This window comes from Lingula anatina, chromosome 3 (genome assembly GCF_051362555.1).
Source record: "Lingula anatina isolate TDL-2025a chromosome 3, LinAna3.0, whole genome shotgun sequence".
Taxonomy (NCBI): domain Eukaryota; kingdom Metazoa; phylum Brachiopoda; class Lingulata; order Lingulida; family Lingulidae; genus Lingula; species Lingula anatina.
This window is the reverse complement of record NC_141769.1, coordinates 6125510-6144975: the sequence shown is the minus strand read 5'-3', so window position 1 is coordinate 6144975 and position 19466 is coordinate 6125510. Positions and strand designations below refer to the sequence as shown.

Sequence of the window (19466 nt, the reverse complement as noted above, 5' to 3'; positions counted from 1 at the left end):
AAGGTATTCATTTACAAGTATGATTTCAAACAGCTTTTGCTCAAGTGATTTTTTTTTTCAATTTAATGGTATTTCCTCCTATTTTGACAGCTGAAATATATTTTTATCACATGGTGAAAACAGTTGTCACACTTGGCCTGGTTTCCAGTTTTGCCAAATCACTAATGCTACTCTTAATGAAAGCTGGTTTCACAATAAATTATCTTATAATTATCATGTTGTTTCACTTAAAGAAACCTTTCAAAAATATATAACCAAAAGATAAGGATCGTTGCAAAAACAAAACCTATAAAAAAACTTGATATATTACTTAGAGTACCATATTACTTCAAATGGCCCTCTCGGCAAAAAAGGTTGACTACAAAAGGACCTTTTGGGAATGGCACATACACATATTCATTTCATCTAACATTGTGTTAAAGGCATCCCAAGGGTCCACTCACCGTCACAATGTCAAAAACTATGAAAAAATTAACATGTGCAATTAATCAATTCAAATTGTTTTTGATATGTTTTTGACATTAAGTCCTGTAGGTACTTTCTTAATTTTGTGCATCTTTTCCACACACACAAATTTCCGATTAAGTCTAAAATGACTCATCGACACCAGGTTAACATGTCAGAGACCTTAAGTGTTACCTTTAACACTTCATTATTACTCACCCCACTGCATTCCATATACCTTAATACAAAGAATGACATATAACAAGACATGACTGTTGACTAGTTTTTAACAAGCTAATGACTTGAAATGAGTGTTATCACAAAATGATTAAGTTTCACAACACAGTTTTAAACCTGTATACCTTTGCTGCATGTTAACTTTTCAGAGACAATACATATTTATCATATGTAATCACTCACCCAACTTGTGCACTAACTTCTTTTATTTACAATGTATACTGTTCAGAAACTGACAACGTAAAAGGCTGGCTATCATATTGGATAGTAAACCTAACCCCACCCCTGTCAGGCTGTGCATAACAAGCTCAACTGATTAACTTTCTCCTAAACGTCAGAAAGCTAATTTGTGAAAGGAAGCAAACTCCTCTGTAGCATAATTTTATGGTAGAACATTTCAACATGTAATGGCAATGCTATATCGCTAAGATATAATGGAATGTGAAAAGGGCTCGAGTTTAGACGCCCCCCACAGTCACTCAGCTTCAGTTCAAGCTCTCCTTATTACAACTATATCATAAAGTTTTTGTCTAAACATAATGAATGACATGCACTATAATGTGGATATTTACAGCAATTGTGCAACATGTTAAACATTGCCCGTTAATTTGGAAACTTTATTACAAGCACTGGCTTGAATGAATGTCGTCTTTTTGTTGCTTTCTTCTAAAACAGTTGCTGTGCAGCATACTCCAAGCACAATCATGATCCAACGACCACTCTCAACTAATTTCTCACAGCGATTGTGCTTTCGATTTCACCACTGGATGTTCATTGTCAGTGCCCTCGTTAAGTGTCCTTACCTTCTTGTGTGTAGCCTACACTCTACTTTACGCTTTCTTTACAGGGCTTTCTCAATGAACAGCAACTGAATAAAATACTTCATAAACTTTTTTGCCCCCCTGGCTCACTTTGAGTTCTGCGCAGGTGTCCTGCGCAAGAGCAATTCCGCAGCTGAATGTTTTGGTTTTTTCTTCTACTTCCTGAAATATTTATATTTACTGTGTGTTATAAATTAATCGATCTAACATTAAATTTTATCAAAACTTTAAGTTATACGTTGTAAAATTTCAAAATGAATAGATTCCAATCTATTCACTCCGCATCTTATAAAAATGGCGACCACCATGGCAGTGAAAACACCGAGACGGTCCACAAGAAAAGGTAATTAACTCTGCCCTGATTTGATAAAAACAGGGCATTTACAATAAAAGGCACATATCTGCCAACGACGTACACTTGATAATCTTGATTTCTAAATTTATTGCAAGATAATCAAGGAATTTGCCATGCCATATATGTAGGTAGTCGAGCACCATAAAACTCCTTGCCGCCGGTTCCTTTGTACGTCTTGTGTGATAATAATATTTTTCAACAAGTTGAGATCACTCTTCAATGCCCATAACATTTATTTCTGTTTTCATTAAAAGAACCAACAGCCTACAGTGAGGTGTCCATGCGTCAGAATGCAGCTGTTTTGGATTACTGTAGAACATCGATGTCTGCGCTGTCTGGGTCTACTGCAGGGATACTGGGACTGACTGGATTGTTTGGATTTATTTTTTACTTTGTTACTGCATTCATTTTATCAGTATGTTTCTTTGCACATAATATTTTTGTTTTTAAATAGAATTTGAACATTGTCCCTAATAACTGCCTAGCGTAGCATATTATAGCAAGGATTGTAAATCCTCTTTTTTTTTTTTTTTTTTTTTTTTTTTTTGAAAAATTGAAATTTATAATTTCAAAAAAATAGAAAGATTAAAGACATCCCCCCCCCCCCAAAAAAAAAAAGGGTGGGGTCATTTAATGTTGTTAAGGTTTCTTACAGTTGTATTTGATTTTGATACAGAATATAGTTTTAGCTGTCATTGCTACATTTGATTTTGATATTTGATACAGAATATAGTCTTTTCTCTTTTATTAGGTGATGCTGTTGATGAAGGCAGGATCCCAGTGGCACAGATATTTCAGATCCAGAATAGGTTTCTTTACAGGAGGATTACTAGGAGGTTTATTTGTATCCTTGTTAACATGGATAATATTATACTTATTTTACACTATTTTCTTTTTTTTTGCTTTCAAAAATTTTCATTGTTAACCTACAAATGTAACTTGCATCCTAGATTACTGGAGATATGTATGGGGATTAACACAATCTGTACAATGAATATATAGCAGAAAGAAAATATAGGTAACCTTGTTAATATTGACTTCTCTTCTGTTTTCCTTGACAGATTTTCCTTCCAGACATATATTTTATTTTGGACGTATCCTTTTCAATTATTAATTGGGTGAGTAAAAAACAAAATGTTTGTATTTCATGTTCCCTAAAGTGTCCTAAATTTAAAGTTATATATATATAACAGAAAATGTTAACAGTGTACAGTTTTTTTAAGATAAGAACTTTCTATTGAACATTAGGCATTAACTAAACAAGGAGTATAAAATCATAGATAATGATATGATTTGAGAGTAATTTAAAATCTTTCAAGCCTAAATTTCTTAACCCTGTGTTCAGATTTTTGTATGGAATGGTGCACGTATAGCAGGCATTGATCTGTGGAGGTCCTCCAGGAAATACTGGAGTTGGATTATATAAAATGACAACTAAATTTTAAAAAATTGTATGGTTGCCATCACCATAGTTTTTACAATATGAGAGATGGAAGTTGTTCATGTAAATGGTTTCAAGAAATGCCAGAGGTATATGGGAATTGGGAGCAGTCTTGGCCAAGAATTTAAATCTCCAAAGGTCTAGGAATCTTTTGGGCTAAAGCAGAAACACTGACCAGTAACCAGAACAAATGCACAAAATATTATGACCTCTATTTTACTGGCATTTGGCATGGGAGCTGTGCTTTCATCATGGGTCTAAGATGTGTTAGAGGTTGACTCGATGTAAATCATCTCAGCAGATGGTATGCTTATCACTTAGTGTACATGTATACATGCACTTGGAGACATTAATGCGGATTTTACAGGTGCTTGTTTGAAAAAGCGAAGAATCTAAAGCGAATTTTGAAGAATCGTTGAGACAGGGAGGCAGCATTTGCTTTCAGTAGGTAAACAATGACAAATAGACAGCATTTATGAAGGTAAATGGAAACTTTGTTGCTGCATATTTTCAGTGTTATTGATTGTGTCATTTTTTATCCATAAGGATAACAACATTGTGAATTATAAATGAACCATCACAAGTTTTGAATTAGCACAGGAAGTGCTGTTGAATGAATCATATTTATTGTACATGATCTATGGAGGAAAATTATACATATTTATTACAGTACAGTGAAGAGAAATCTTTTGTTCTTAAAGAATGAAATTCATTTTCATGTCAGTTTTTGTGGTTTTCATTATGTTTACAATATTATAAGTAAATTTATTGAAACAAAAAAGATTTTCAAAACGAAAAGATAAAGTGAAATGATTGTTAAAATGACATCCATTCATAAAAAGTTAAAGAAAAAACTTCAGTTAGTGTAATACTATCTGTTTGTGTTCAGAAGAAAGTTATTCTAGTTCCATTCAGCTTCTGAAGTATGAAACCATTTTCACAAAGGTTCTTAAACATGTTGGCAAAATACAACAATTTTCTCAAGCTTAGTCACAATCCTCTTGTATAAAACAAGGCATTGTCTACATAAGAACAATTAACCCAACATGTCCATGGTTCTTATGTTTAAGATATCCAGCGACTACAGCTCTATGCATTTCTAAATCAAACTCTATCACCCTGTTCACATCCACTTTCGTGTCTTTTTTATGTTCTCCAGTGAAATACAGGTATGAATTGGTCCTGTCCCCAAATCCCACCATTGCCCCATGACCCTGTATGTCCAGTGGATTAATATCGCAGACTTTGGAGAGAAGTCGAGACTGGGGCTCAAACTCGTGGAGAGATTTTCCAGTAGCAAAAGTGTATATTTTTCCTGCAGCATCTGCTGTAAGTCCATGTGGGAAACTGTTATCATCTATGCACATGTTCCATGATCCCTTTATCCCCTCTGATGGCTTGTGGGAGTACATGGAGCCTCCACCCATACAGTACAATATGCCTCCTACATAATGGAGACCTTGAATGATTGCCATTTCCTCGGGTAACTTGGGAAGATGCTCCCAAGTTTCGCTGGAAAAATTAAAACGTAGACTGACATTTTTGTTGCCGACTATGTAAAGGAATGCCTCGTTGTCAGAAGTCAGAATACAGGACTTGTGATCCTTCATGGCCACAGGCATGTCTGGCAGCTGTTCCATGTAGCTTTCATTTGGAGACTGGGAGAGATTTATCTTCCAGAATTCCTGTGTTGGTTCCTTGTCTTCTTTATAGTAGCCTCCTGTAGTGAGATAAAAAAAAGGGGGCGGTATTAGTTTTAACGAAAAATTCTAAACGAGAAGTTCAAATGCGGTAATATATAGTTTAGAAAAATACGTTTATTTAACCCAGGGTGATACTATTGACATTATGTCTCCCGTCTCTTCCGTCATGTGCTGTAAAGATTTCCTAAAATACTAAACTTTTGCTGATAGTTTTCACTTTATTTATTTATCATAACTTTGTTTGACGCGGTTAAAAACATGTCTCTCACATCCCCCATGCTAAATGAATATAAAGCCAGATATTGTTGCATAGTGGACGGTCGTCCTGATTAATGAAAATGTAATAAGAATTCAGTTGGTACGGCAAACACACGTCAAGCACGAAATTTTGTTTGGGGCTATTGTGACTGCAGGGCGAAACTCACTACAGTAGCAATGGCAGAGAATGCGGTAGTGAAGAAGCCCCTTTTTTCAAGAGAACTTTCTAAAGACAGCAGACATATTTCTTTGTATTTCGTAAATTCTTTATATATCGAAACAGAGTATCGAAAAAACAGCCCTTGAACTTGCCCGTGGTATTAAAAGAAATCGCGCGAAACATGGATGCAAAATTACACTGATACGAGTTTATCACTGTGTGGAGAAAAACGGTAGCCTGGAATTCCATAGCTTATAAGGATTATTTTCTTTACATTACCTGTTATAAAAATCAGCGGCTTGCTGCTATGTCCAGATACCGAGTAGCCACCAATCAAATTATGTCCGTTCTTGCCGGGAAGATCAAACGATTTCAAAAACGTGCAGCTGTAAAAAGTTAATAATTTCGCAGTTAGAATAAAAAAGTTATAGTCATCGTTATTTTTTAGATCAAGACTCGATATGAAAACTATGATTTCCCGTTACTTAACATGGGTATTTTTTTTTTACTCCAACGTTTACTTCATATCCAAATTTGTTTCGTGTCTATACCTTTATATCTGGTTCAGAAAACGTACATATTTTATCACCGAAAATGTATTTGAAGTTGCGATATTTTCTGACAGTTTTATAGGATGGCAAATATGTATAATGTGTATTCATCTCCAGTGCGTTTTCTGTGGTCCCCATGCTTATAATTTAAAGAATTATACTTACCCCAGCAACCTGTAAACCTCTATCTTGGTGGACCGTGTCCAGTCTTCTCCAATCTGTTCCTCTCCCCCTACGATGACCAGTGCTGGCGTGGCTTGAACCGAGTTCGCACTTGACCCGCACCCCATGTTTTACAGAGACGGAACCCGACTTATGACTCTAAAACATTTGGAATTCTAAAACAAATTGGGAAAATTGTGATACATTAAAAATCATAAATGAGTAATCTTTAACAGTTATAGCCATGATCAGCCATTTTTAGGGAAACTTGCATTATTTCCGTGAAAAATCCCATAACCTGCCCCTTGAACAATTAGTTAAAGTATAAAAAACTTTATTTCTGTCCCTTTATCAGTTACAGCCCGACTAGAAGATCGACAAGTTCATCTGCAAGTAACAATGGGCAATTTCGGTGCATGATCTATAATAAAAAGGTGTAAAACGCACGCAATGTCATGCGTGAAAACAGACAATGTGGCTTGCATGTCAGCACGAAAAATCTGAGAACTTCGAATTCGACCGATTTTATCTGAAAAGGTTTTTCCATTGTACTTAATGCAGGTTAATAAAATAATGATAAAACTTTTTCCGTTGAGTGTAGAGTCATAAGTGTTATTGGTGTTCATAAACTCAGATCCGTTGGTGGGGGAGAGGGTATAATTGACCGCTTCTCTGACTTAGCAAAGGTCACCTCTGAATAAAGGTTTGATCGTGGTTCTATGTCAATGTGGTAAAACGGTATGTGGTAAAACGGTAGGCCTATAAAATAATGGAGGATTGCTTTGAGGAAGGTTATAAAACATGGTTAACATCAATTAAACTCTCGTAAAAAAAAAGAAAAAAAAGAAACGTATGAGGCAAAAGTGATGGCTCCACAGGCAAGTGCTAGTAGTTCAGCACATTCAACGTGGTAACAAAGTTCGAGAGATTATTTTAAACTAAAGCTGTCAAATTGATCGCTGTAACTTTTATCTTTTTCGTGATTCACAAAACAAACATGGGAATTGATAAACATGTAAACCCACAATTAAAAATTCTGCAAAAGAGAATAAACATTTACTTACCTCGTTTTTAAGGATGTTGTTGGCGATATGGATAGGGTATTGTATGAGTGGCAAGTTGCTGCAGGCTTATCCAAAATCACGCAGGGCCATGTGTTATGGTATCGGGTCTGTTTTAGGTACGGTATCCTTGTTGTGTGATCTTTAGAACGCCGTTACATTGTTTACCATCGATTTTGTTATCGACTCTGTCCCTGAACACCGACCCAACATCCGTCCATAGTCACAACTCGACAAGGGATCGATGTCTTGCTCTAGGTTTTACATATGTATTCGCGGAAGTTAACCAACATCTGCACGCTATGCAGGGCCGTGAGGTGAAAACTATGAAATGCAAAAAATGGCTTCTACGAAAGAGATAACAACAGTGTCCGTTCTGTGTCCCTTTTGGACTGACGGGGAATATTATTGGACCTCTTTCTCTGTGGTTATAATCTTTGGGAACGCTGTATGGTCTGGTTCAATAATTAATGGACTGTTTACGACTAAAGCGCGAACAAACGACGTTAATGGGGAAATGAATAATTGGTTTGGTTCCCTCTGTTTTAGTGACGATCAAACGTAGCGCACACATAATGAAACAGTCGATTGTTGTTATAGGGTTTGCCGTGCATGCATATAGCACCGTTTGCTAATTAATCAATTTTAACCCAGTGCTTCGTCTGCTAGTGATTTTTTTTCACGAAGGCGTGGGATGCAGTGTCGGATTTAAAGGGGTTTCTGAAAAAATATATCGCACCAATATTCCCCTCTTGAAATTAAAATTTTGATTAACCAAATTATAGTTCTAAACCGTACAAAAAGCCGCTGTTTGCTCTCCAAAACACCCAAAAAATTTCGGGGTTCTTGAGCAGGCCCCCCAACCCCACACCAAGGGGGCGATGGTCGGCCTCGCAGCAGAGGCCTGTCGTTCCGGGCGCCCCCTTCAAATAATCCTGGGTCCGCCCCTGGAATGAGAAGGTTAAAAGACACCTTTAAGTTAAGGGTTGATTGGAAATTATTATTGTACATAAAAAGCAATTGAAATCAACTTTTGTGGCGTTCAAAACTTAATAAGATCGTATGAAAAGGGGAGGGACTGAGGGAGAGGCGTACACTGGATGTAAAAGGCGCAACTATCACAATCAAAATAAAGTTGCCATCAAAACGCAATCGTCTCATCTAACACATCCTTTCATATTAGAAAGAAAGCACGCTCTTTTTCATCGGTAACACACTTTGCATGCCCCTCCCCCTTAAGTTTGCATTGAAATGAATCTAAGCGCGCAAATCTTGCCAAGCAATATAAAATATAAAACAGTATACAAGGACAACATAACTGTAATATACAGGACACAGATATTTTTAAAGAAAAGTTTGGCTGTGTCTCGTATTACTCGTTGCTTTTTTATTTACGTAGTGTGTGTGTGGGGGGGGGGGGGGGGGAGGGGCAGGGGGGCGGTACCTGAGAAGCTAAGTGGGGGACGCGTGCCCATTGCGACTCAAAGATGCTAGTATAATCCTCAACACGTTTTTCATATTTTAATCAAGTCCTTCCCTTATCATCTCGAAAGAACTTCACTTGTCCGTGTGCGAAAGTCCTCTTCTTTCACAGGTGCGTGTTTCTTTGCAGGATCATTTCAACGCGTGCGTGGAATAACTCCATTACCCCTGAGAAGGCTTAATTTAATGTAATTAATCATGTTCTTTAAAGGCCGCCTGCAAATGAAGTCATTACCTTTGCCTAGCTCGCATCAATTACCGTGTTGCGTGTTGCCGCATCAGTGTTGCTATGGTAAACCATCGTATTATATTGAACGCCGTTTGAGTGAAAAACGATTGTTGCTGAAGTCTACGTACAATGCACCAGAGGTAAAGAATTATATCACTAAAGTCATTAGAAAGAATATGTAACGTACATAATTATAAGAATCAGGTAGCAGGGACCACTTGCAGTCTCCACAATGAAAAGTTCGATAAATTTTCTTCTAAATATCGCCATTGTTTCCAACTCTTCCTTTAATGTCACAAGAAGTTATCCTTACAGAAACTGATTTTGAGATGACTGTAGTCTATTAACTGAATAGATGTGATAGCTTTTAGTTTTGTGCCTGTTTTAAGGGTTAACAGAAGATGATCACGTCAATTTAGACACTGACCTACCCACAGCCCGTTTGTGTTTGAACGTAAGATTTTATACTCTGTGGAATTAAGCCTCTAGAGACAAGGGTAGAAATTTGCGATCTTATTCATATTTCTTAACTTTGAGAAAGTTAATTCCACATCTTTGCGAAGAAGATAAAGTTCTTGACTTGAAAATTGAAATAATAATAATAATAACAATAACAACAATAATAATAATAATAATCACTTAATAAGGCATTTTTCTGATGGCAGATATTAAGAAACGCTCTAAATATCCTTCTTTGCTGAATAATAAATGTAGCGCGAAAATGAAATCCGGGGCGCATAAATTAATAGAAATATATTACATGCGTGTTAACATGCGTGGCAACGGTGTCAAATGACTTTGAATTCAACAACGTCAATGATTTATTGAGTTACCGGTGCCAAAGCACGTTCATTTTACAGTCGAATTAGTTTCCAAATTTGTAGAGCATGAAAGCACTGCGATAAAAAGAAATCCGCTAAATCTCATAATAAACCTTATTTACATTTATCATTTTTGTGTGTACACTTCCTTTATGGAGGGATCCGAACAACCCGAAAGCTTAAAAGCGAACAAAGCCCTTGTTTGTTTACAAAACTTCAGATTTTATTGATATAAATATTAACGCGAACCTGTATTTTCCTACCAGTTGTTGAGGTACATTCGATATAATACATAGAGATCAATAGGGAAATAGGTCGCGACTAACAAAGCAAAGCAAATGTTTCTTCTTTGTTGTTCGTATCAAAGAAAAAGTGAAAAAAGGTTAAGAATGGCTGTGCAGAGATTTACAACAGATTACATTGGAACAAAACAAAGTTGTGGTCCACCTTGGTGTAACCTATGTTAGTTGTATTGGTTAATTGAATGGAGTGTGTTTGCATTTAACCGATATCGAGTTACCTGTCAACTGCTAGCGTGAGTGTGTACTAATACCTCGCCACTGCGCGACTGAGATTAGAAAAGAGGAAAGGCGATAAAGTATATAGTTTCGACCTCGTGCCGCTCGAAGGTGAGAGATATTTTATATTTAGCGTTTTAAGGACTCCACTATACATGTCTGCTAAGTCTGAGGAGAAATTTGCGAGATTATGTTAAAAATATGGAGTAAAGAACACTCGCCGGGCACGCGGTTGGTAGGAGGAAGAGTTCGTTTCTAAGTCAACTTGGATATGCTGGCTCGTTGATGCAAAGGCACTAATGGTACATAATTGGTGAGATATGATATAACATTTATGAACATAGCGAAAACCTGACCAAACATGGTTTTTATTTATCTATTTATTATATTTTTGTTCCAGATGCTGTAGGGAATCTCTTTGAATTGAGATGGACTGGTCGTAATCGTCCAAGGTGGATAATCACTATATTCGTCAGTCGACATTACCAACAGCTACCTCATCACACGACATGCTCACTTTGCCAAGCGGAAGGAAGGCCCGTATGGGTTTCAGGACCAGACCCACCTATAACGAGGTCCCTAAGACCCCCAAGACGCCTCCCCCACCTTCGCTCCCCGAGCCCCCTCTGCCACTGACAGTGGACTCGGTGCGACGGAAGGTCCTTCTTGCTCTACACGATGTCCAACGTCAGCTCATAGCCTTTCGTAAAACCTGGCTGAGGAAGTTGGATACGGATGCCTCCCCCAAATGGCTGGATTTCTACAATCTAATACTCTTTAAGTGTTCCTTAAAAACTGATACCAAAACGGGCACGTTAACTGTGGATCAGTTTGCTAATATTCTGTACACAGAGAACCACGACAATGAAAAAATCCAACAACAATTTGGAACTGATCCGACTTTAGAAGAGCTGAAACAAACGTGTAACAGAGATTCCGCATTTCGTGATTTCAGAACGCGGATTCAAAAGAAGATGAAGGACTCCGTGTTCTTTCATTTAGAAAAATGTTGCGTTAGTTTTGTCGAGGAAACGCACAGCTCGGACCTGTCGCCGGTCAAAGAATACGAGGACGAAATTGTCGCCTTCAAAGTCAAATTTCACGAAACTCTTGAACATGTGGACGCACTGAACAAAGAATTAGAAGAGCTCCGTGCCTCCATGCCGCTACTGCTGGAGGAATATGATAAAGTTGCCCATTACATGGAGGGGACGATAGAAGAATTTCTGAACATATGCCATCCAGCGAGACGACTTCTCGAGTCAGACGAAGGCTACTCCAGAAGGTTGCAAAACGAAATCATTCGTCTGAACTATGAACGCCTGCGTTTTAAAGAGGAAATCAAGCACATAAATAACCGCAAAGACACTGTTACAATCAGGGCGACCAGGCGTTCGTACTCCGCAAAGCAGGCAGAAATAAAGGTGCAAGAAAAACTGGAAGAGCAGACGACGTTTCGCAGACGACAGCTGACAGCACGGGAAAATTTCGGAAGGCTGGATAATTCACTGTTGAAAAAGAAAAGAAAATTACAAGATTTACAGAGACAGATTAAAGATTACAGGGCCATGATGCCGCCGAATTCCCCAGTGTTGCGAGAGGCCATGAAAGCAGAGAAAATCACGTACGAAGAGGTTCAGAGCCTACAGCGAAGAATGGACAAATTAAATGGAGAAGTTAACGCGCTGAAAAACGAAAAGCTAGGCTCGTATGTCCAACTGTTCGAATTGGAGAGACAGTCTCAACAGCATCGCAGTTCAGAAAAAGCTGCATTTACCATACTAGGCAGGCACAAACGGACCCTTAGTCAAGTACGTAGCGACCTGAAAGATAATGAAAGAAAATTGCGGATTTTACTGAAAATAAAGGAACTCAAACATCAACCTGAGAGCATGGAGAAAATGTACAAGAGACCCGAAAAAGGGGAGACCATTGAAATGAAAGGTAAGCCTCCGGTAGACATGTACTGGGCAATGCACTGCAAACATGGTCCAAAACAGTAAATAGAAGCCCATTACGATGTCCACTCTTGTTACCCTTTAAGCACTTCTAGATTCTTAAGCAATCCTCTTGATCTTCAGCAATTTGTAAAGAAAGTTCAGGATTTAATGAAATAGAATAATATTATAAAGCGTATTAGTTACACTCAAATCCCCTTGCACCCAAATGGAAAAGAATCGATAGCCAGAAATTACCGTTTATTACGTAAGGTGATCGACCATAGTCGCTTAAATTGAGTTGGTGTCGCAGCGGTTGCTAAGGGCAGAACGAATCCTAAACATGTCACGTAAGCATTTGAATTATAGATTTAAAGGACTCTTGAGATAAAAGTACCTTGATAAATCATCAAACAAATAGAAATTGATAAAGGTCAAATACGATATACAATTCTACGTGACTGAGCATAACAGAGAGGGCAATGGGTTGCGAAGGCCGACCTTTTATGGCGTTAAAATTTTAGGAGGGCACGGTTTTGTGATTTACTTGATCTTTGGTTTTTACCGTTGCTAGCGAATGGACTTGTTCAAACGTTTACGTTGCTCTTAAGCCTGTCTTTTTAAGCTTATGGCGAGACATATCTAACTGTAGAACTTAATGGGTTTTACGTGACATCAATTGAATCAAATAAAACTCAGTTTTCACTTCAAATGGAAGACATACCCCACTTTCAAAAAGTAAAGGCCATCCATAATTAAAAAAAAAATGATAATAATAATATTTCCCATCAAATTAAATTTCATTTCCATTAAACGCAAAAAGGAGTATGGATATGTTGCTAAATATCGATAATGAAGGATATACAAATTAAGCAATGCGGATAAGATAAAAAAAAGTGGAACTGTTTTAGTCCAAATCATATCTGACAAAACGTCTACTGATAGGCGCCTAACTTATGCACGTAGTCCTGCACGGAAGACCGAGGAGTTACGTTCAGAATTTAATCAACAAGTCGAACCTTTAGAACAATCCGGGGGGCCACCTTCACAACCCGTTCACACAAGTTGCGCTTCGTTGAAAAATAAAATTGTTATGTAAGAAAAACATGTTTACCGATGAAACTGATAAGTTGTTTCCGTCATATAGTCGTACTCTTATTCGTGTAGTGCACTGTGTGACCTATAACGTGAAATAAAGACGTTATTTAAAAAATAAACATATTTTTCGATTGTTGTCATTCAAGAAGCATTATTTGCATTGTTAGTCAGTGCTTTTTTCTTCTTTTTTCCTTTTTACTTTTGTGGTGGGCACAGCTGTTTTCTGTATGCCTACTTTATCAAGAATCAGCCGATTGTGTCACCGCTTTATGACCATTCAATCCATAACGCCCTTTGACAACCTTTGCTTATTGTAAAAAATAATTGTAGGTAACTCACAATGACCCTTTGAAAGCAAAAACTTCACAATCACGGAAATGCATTTACTTTACACGCAGGGCCCTCGTAGTTTATTGTTGGTAAATAGAAAGGGTGAGGGGAAACAAGTAATATCTTTGTTAGTAAATTTAAGATATGGAAAACCATTCAAAACACGTAAACCTTATTTTAAGTGGTATTGACAGCCGAACGAAGAGTCGAATGAGTCGCCCAACATTTACCCATCTGTACAGGGGCGGCACCCGGATTATTTGAAGGAGGGTGGGGTCTGCGGATGCGAAGCCTACCCCCCCCCCCCCTTGGCTTGGGGTTCGGGGCCCGCTAAAGGACCCCGAAACATTTGGTATTTTAGAGGGCGAACGGTGCCATTTGGTACTGTTTAGAACTATGATTCAGCTAGTCAAAATTCTAATTTCAAGAGGGGACCAATGGTTTCATTATTTAATTATTTTCAGAAAATGGAAGGGTAGGGGGAGGGTCAGGACCCCCCCTAACACCCCCTCCCCCCAAATCCGCCACTGCTGTTTCTGTCAGTGTCTACTAACTGGCGTCTCACCTATTCACGTAATTTTCTTTACTTTTCTTTTCAGCGTATGACTACGTCCACGAAGCGATCAAGTTTGTGGCTGCCGAGATAGGTCAGGAGTGGCCGGAGCTGTATATGGACCTCCCCTTCAGTCCACGCAGGGACTTTCACTGCAAGGCGAGGGATATTGAAGGTGGGCTGCCTGGGTTCTATAGAGGAGACACTAATATGTAGATCTAATAGAAAAAGTTGAAGCACTTGAGAGGAGTTTCCGTTAAAATGATAATTTTTTGTCCAATCGCGGTTGAAAAATGTTTGTGAGTGTGCGTGTGTGTGTGTGTGTGTGTGTGTGTGTGTGTGTGTGTGAGGGGGGGAGTGGTTGTTAAAATTATTTTAAATAGAGATGCAATCATAAAACAAATCCTCAGCCAAGCAGTGTGTTGTTTAAGACACCCCTCCTTAACGAAAATCCTAGTTTGTGCCTTGGACGGAAGAAACGTTTTATTCAGTTATTTGTCCAAATTTTTGCAGCAGGAGCTTTCAGACAAAGATAAAAAACTTTTCCAATACCTTTATATTCTGTTTAGTCTTATATATCACTGGCAACCTTATTTTGTCGATTGGAGACTTGCTTCAAACCTAAACCGATTTGGTTCTAAGTTTTTCTGAACACACATTGTGGAGTTATACGATGCTCACGTAGCTGAACCAGATGTATGCAAGTTCAAAATATTTCTTTCATTTGTGATGGTCGTGTATATAATTATTTATCACGTTGGCCTCTGGAGTATATAGACAATCCCCTTAAAGCAGGACACCTATTATATTTAAAACGTCTACCAGTTGTTTCCATAAATTTATTCTTTTTATTTCAGTAATAGACGCCAACACATACGGCGTCACAGTCGGCTGGCAGGAAAAAGCCATTAAGTCTTTGGAAAGATGGAGACGGTTTAGCCGCCTGGCAGACGTCAACGAACTGATTTTGACTCTGAAAAGACTCAAGAAAATGGATCTTGTTCGGAGACTGGAGACCCACATGCTTAAAATCAGTGTCAATGGACTTTAAGATAAATAATGTTTTCTATACTGTGAAAAGGTATGGAGTTATGCAAAAACACGATCGACTGTTGTCGAGTTACATTTTTCATTGTACAACCTCTTTAAGGCTTTTTTTTTGTTTCGCTTAACACAATGCATTTCCCAAACCTTCTTGCAAACAGATATAATGATTAATTTAGTGACGCAAGAGATTGCAGAAAATTTTAATTTGGTTTAGGTTTTTTTGGTCGTATGGTGCTTTCAGTATTTGATAAATGCAACAAGAGGTTGAGTCACACTTTGATGTGCCACTGGGGACAACTTGTACTATAACAGTGAAATATCTTTGAAATATAATGAATATTATTGAGAAATTTTGGTTTGTAGCTATGTGTTTTTTCCTATACAGAAGATAACAGCACCAGTGAGTCTTGTTAGATTTGGGATCCGTTAGCCAAACCTTGAAAATGCTAATGTAAAAAATTATCGTAAAAACTACAATGACAATCATGAATATAAAAAAAAATGAAAAATTATAGAAGAAACTTTAATAATGACAATCCACTCAGACCCATTTTCGAACTCGAGCTGGATTTAGTTATAAGATTCATTCTTGTCAGGTTGAGTAAAAATAGGCAAGGCGGTTTTAATTCTATTGTTTTTCGGAGGACAAAAGCTGGTGATGACTACATGTCACATTATATCTGCCCATAAACAATGAAAAAGTGCCCCTAATTTATGACTCAACCATCTTGAGCCAGGGGTTGTGATTGTCCTGAAAGTTGCTTTTACTCAAAAAAGTTTCTGAAAGTTTAAAATGAACAAATACAGGTGACAAAATTGTGTTTAAAACTCAAATTGCAAATTTAATTTTAGTATCTCAACCTTTGACCTTGTAAAACCTTAAATGAATTTGTTGCAAAGATCAATTTTTTTTTTTGTTTCTTCATGCCCATATGAGCCAATTCTGTTAAACAGATAACTAACATATCTATTTTTAATTCTAAATCATCGCAAAAGCTACTTTATTTTGATAATAAAACCTACCTACTAAACACAAATTATCAGAGAATAATATAATTATTCATGAAAATAAAAAATAGCTATAAATTTGAAAGGAATCTAGATAAAAATGCAAAATAGCTACATGTGTACATACGTATATATATATATATAAAAGATTGCTACATAATTTATCAAAGTTAATAAAAAGTAACAGAAATGGTACTGTCCTGGGGAAAATAACAATCACAGTCAGTATCTATAACCCTGGTCAAATAAACAATGTTCCTCAAGACTGGAATGTTTCTATCTGATGTACACATTAAAAATACATGTAGACTATATGTTTAAAAGATAGAACTGGACGGACTTTAATATTCTATTTATATATTTAAAAGACAGACATAAAATACAATCAAAAATAATTTCAAAAATAGTGAAGATATCAAAGTACTCTAACAAAGCCAAAGAAGGCAGATATATACAATATGTATATACTAATTAATGATAATATTACCAATATCACAGGTATAATAGTGCATTTTGACTTGTGCAGAATTGATATGTAAAAACCATGGGTATGGTTTTGACAACATGATGTCATAATTTATTCCTTGGGACACTGTTCTTTCAACTTTTACGTATCAAAAGCTTTATATCATACCCCAATAGCTGAATGAAATCAATAGCTTTGTAACCATTAGCAAGATTTGATTGCTATAAAACATACAGAAATTGTTTAATTGCACAGAGTTAAATTTCTATATAGCTATTTCTATTAGCTATATGAAAATAATGTGTGAATATCACTGGCTTTTGAAACTACTTGCCTATACCAATTGCAGAAAGTTATCAATATTTTAAATAGTCTGCAACTAAAACATATAATGTTGATGTACTATATAACATAATTCAAAATTGCCATTTGCTCCTTACATCTTCATACATATGAATATGATGGAAAAGAAAATACTTGTTCATTACAAGATATTTTAGACAAAAAAAAAATGTATACGACAGAATAAAACAATCAGTAGCAAAGAACACTCTCACACACTTTCAGAATTCATATGTTTGCATGTGCAAGGAGATGAAAATAACCTAAAATAGCCACACTGTATCTTTCATCTCTATGGGAGGTTATTAAGAAACTTCAGGTGGAGAAGAAATAAGACTAAACTATATTTAAACAAACTTCTTGGATAATGAAAATCATTTATACATGCATTATGGCTAGCACACTCACAGATCTTTTTTAATCTTAGATCTTTTTGAAGAAATAACACCTCTTCCAGAGCAGCTTATCCTAAACACTCAGTACCTCATGGAGTAAATATAACATTTGATTTGAAATAATATCAATTTACAAATCAGTGAAAGCCTTCAGAAAAGAAAAATTAAATTTTAGCAATACTGAATTTTTGGTAATTACAAAAGGAATTTTCAAAACCATAAGAAACTCTTCTTCCTCCAGGTAGAGTAACACTTTCCATTCATTAGCATTTTTTTGCCATCTCCTAAACATCCATTTTACTTAAAATTCTATGACAAGTTTTCAAACCTTTATCACAGTTTGATGAAAACAAAATAAAAGAAACATCATATAGAAGAGACACAGGTACCTCACTTATTTTTCCAAATACACCTGTCCTTCTTTACTCCCCTTTTGAAATCTGAGACAATTCCATGGAACTCGAAAAATTTTTCATTTATATTATCACAACAGACATCTTGGGAAGTTCTGTCAAAACCATTGAATTCTCCCAAACCCAAAAGAAGCTTGGTCACAAGTCTACCTTTTCTGTCATACCTTGGTTTATAAAAGACTGATTGCAGAATTCTTTATTTTTATTTGAAATTATTTCACTAAAAAGATCTTTCCATGCTGTTAAAACATTTACCCTAGATTGAAATTTCATGTTCTGAAAGAATTTTGAAATACCGGTATGATCAGTACCATAAGTGATGATTTTGTTATAATTTTCTATATCTTGGTATCTAATGATGATATTTTTATGTGCCTTATTTTCAAACACTGATGTGTTCCTAAAGGTTTTTAAAATATAATTTGTCCCAAAAGTGTTAATTTTGTGACAATTTTCTATACCCAAGTATTTAACTATGGTATTTTTCCACTCCTTGTTTTCAAATATAAGCCTTCTCACCCGTGGAATTTTCAAATATTGCATGAAAAGTCTGTCACTTATAATATTTGTTCCCTCTCCTCTATATTCACTGGAAATAATATATCTCTTAATCTTACTCGGCTTATCATTCCACAGATAAGAACGACATTTCTTCCATTCTCCATGTTTTTCTTTTGGGTTTGAAAAGGATAGAGGCATACGGTCGAAGCCAGAAGAAGGTAACATCATTATAATTACATTTTTTTCCCTAGCAGTTTTTATATTTCTTACTCTATATTGAAAAAGCACATTATTCACAAAGCTTGACCTTGCCTTAACGTTTTGTGTTAAACCGATGATATAACTAAAATCTACATCAAACTTTACTCTTTGCATTTTGGAACTGTTTTTGTTCCATTTTAATTGATATTGTGAGTAAAGAATATCTTTAGCATACTGCTTTGACCTTATCCATATAGTCCCAGTTTTATCACGATTAATACAAAGACCGTAAAGCTTTAAGAAACCAACTACAACACACCTCCAAGTCTCCTCATTGACATTAAGAATAAAAACAGTACCATCAGCACTAAATGCAATACCAGATTCCTTTGAACCTATCTTTATACATATTATAATATCATCATTCTCCATTAGGCATTAACATTTCAGCAAATAGTAAAACAAGAAAGAAATTCCTCTACAGAATATGACAGGCAGAACTTTTGTTCTTGACTCCTGCCGCAGCAGCCACAATGCCCGCTGCTTTAAATCTTGCTTTGCCCTTATTTCTACTCTGGGATGTCTTGGGGATGGTGCTGAGTGACATGGCTTCTGCTGCTGCTGCTACAATGGGGTTGACAGCAGAGTCAGAGACTGGAGAGGTTTCTGGTTTACTTGTTTGTGATTGCATACTCCTCTCTACGATCTTGATCTTATCCTTTATGGCAGCTGGAATGAAACATTTTGGGTTGATGGAAAAGCACATGGAAAGGGGTTTCAAAATTCTAAACATGATGCAAATATTTTGACAAAAAAGTTGTTTGCCTTTATTTTTCAAACTTCTTTTACTTTGAAAGGAAATCTGATGATTTTTTGCACGGCCTGTATTTGAAATACTTTTCAGGTATAACAGACTAGGAATATACACTGTA

The 19466-nt window shown here is 36.5% G+C and overlaps 5 protein-coding genes across 6 annotated transcripts in view; 2 read left to right on the top strand and 3 right to left on the bottom strand.

The window, feature by feature from the left end:
• The window catches only part of LOC106177511 (kelch-like protein 5), a 59540-nt gene extending 57921 nt beyond the window's left edge, over positions 1-1619 (bottom strand). Inside the window, exon 1 of the mRNA XM_087008720.1 lies at positions 1485-1619. The gene's annotated coding sequence lies outside the window, so the exon portion shown is untranslated. The remainder of the gene's footprint in view (positions 1-1484) is intronic.
• Positions 1620-1656: 37 nt separating this feature from the next.
• On the top strand, positions 1657-4021 carry LOC106177513 (ER membrane protein complex subunit 6). 2 transcript variants are annotated; one of them, XM_013560306.2, is made up of 5 exons: positions 1657-1845; positions 2112-2272; positions 2609-2701; positions 2932-2951; positions 3203-4021. In XM_013560306.2, exons 1-5 carry the CDS (start codon positions 1797-1799, stop codon positions 3228-3230), a joined length of 351 nt encoding a protein of 116 aa, XP_013415760.1. In that variant the 5' UTR covers positions 1657-1796; the 3' UTR covers positions 3231-4021. The 2 variants fall into 2 exon arrangements, with proteins under 2 accessions (XP_013415760.1, XP_086864848.1); XM_087008722.1 differs by lacking the exon at positions 2932-2951.
• Positions 3203-7875, bottom strand: LOC106177491 (uncharacterized). The gene is made up of 4 exons (XM_013560278.3): positions 7197-7875; positions 6136-6308; positions 5699-5805; positions 3203-5018 (listed from the first exon to the last, which is right to left on the bottom strand). Exons 2-4 carry the CDS (start codon positions 6258-6260, stop codon positions 4321-4323), a joined length of 930 nt encoding a protein of 309 aa, XP_013415732.2. The 5' UTR covers positions 6261-6308; positions 7197-7875; the 3' UTR covers positions 3203-4320.
• A 2113-nt stretch (positions 7876-9988) lies between these two features.
• LOC106177529 (uncharacterized) lies at positions 9989-15558 on the top strand. Its single transcript, XM_013560332.2, has 4 exons — positions 9989-10354; positions 10644-12187; positions 14208-14336; positions 15019-15558. The coding sequence occupies exons 2-4, from the start codon at positions 10753-10755 to the stop codon at positions 15210-15212; spliced, it is 1758 nt and encodes a 585-aa protein (XP_013415786.2). The 5' UTR covers positions 9989-10354; positions 10644-10752; the 3' UTR covers positions 15213-15558.
• A 128-nt stretch (positions 15559-15686) lies between these two features.
• The window catches only part of LOC106177527 (uncharacterized), a 45399-nt gene continuing 41619 nt past the window's right edge, over positions 15687-19466 (bottom strand). Inside the window, exon 59 of the mRNA XM_087007524.1 lies at positions 15687-19263. Coding sequence (XP_086863650.1) covers positions 19013-19263 — 251 coding nt within the window. The 3' untranslated portion in view covers positions 15687-19012. The remainder of the gene's footprint in view (positions 19264-19466) is intronic.

Coding starts and splice junctions, on each gene's coding strand:
- LOC106177513 (XM_087008722.1), top strand. CDS start 1,797: ATGGCGACCACCATGGCAGTGAAAACACCGAGACGGTCCACAAGAAAA. Junction 2,273..2,608: donor TTACTGCATTCATTTTATCA/GTATGTTTCTTT, acceptor CTCTTTTATTAG/GTGATGCTGTTGATGAAGGC. Junction 2,702..3,202: donor GATTACTAGGAGGTTTATTT/GTATCCTTGTTA, acceptor CCCTGTGTTCAG/ATTTTTGTATGGAATGGTGC.
- LOC106177491 (XM_013560278.3), bottom strand. CDS start 6,260: ATGGGGTGCGGGTCAAGTGCGAACTCGGTTCAAGCCACGCCAGCACTG. Junction 5,806..6,135: donor GAGGTTTACAGGTTGCTGGG/GTAAGTATAATT, acceptor AACTTTTTACAG/CTGCACGTTTTTGAAATCGT. Junction 5,019..5,698: donor GCCGCTGATTTTTATAACAG/GTAATGTAAAGA, acceptor ATCTCACTACAG/GAGGCTACTATAAAGAAGAC.
- LOC106177529 (XM_013560332.2), top strand. CDS start 10,753: ATGCTCACTTTGCCAAGCGGAAGGAAGGCCCGTATGGGTTTCAGGACC. Junction 12,188..14,207: donor GGAGACCATTGAAATGAAAG/GTAAGCCTCCGG, acceptor TTTTCTTTTCAG/CGTATGACTACGTCCACGAA. Junction 14,337..15,018: donor CAAGGCGAGGGATATTGAAG/GTGGGCTGCCTG, acceptor TTTTTATTTCAG/TAATAGACGCCAACACATAC.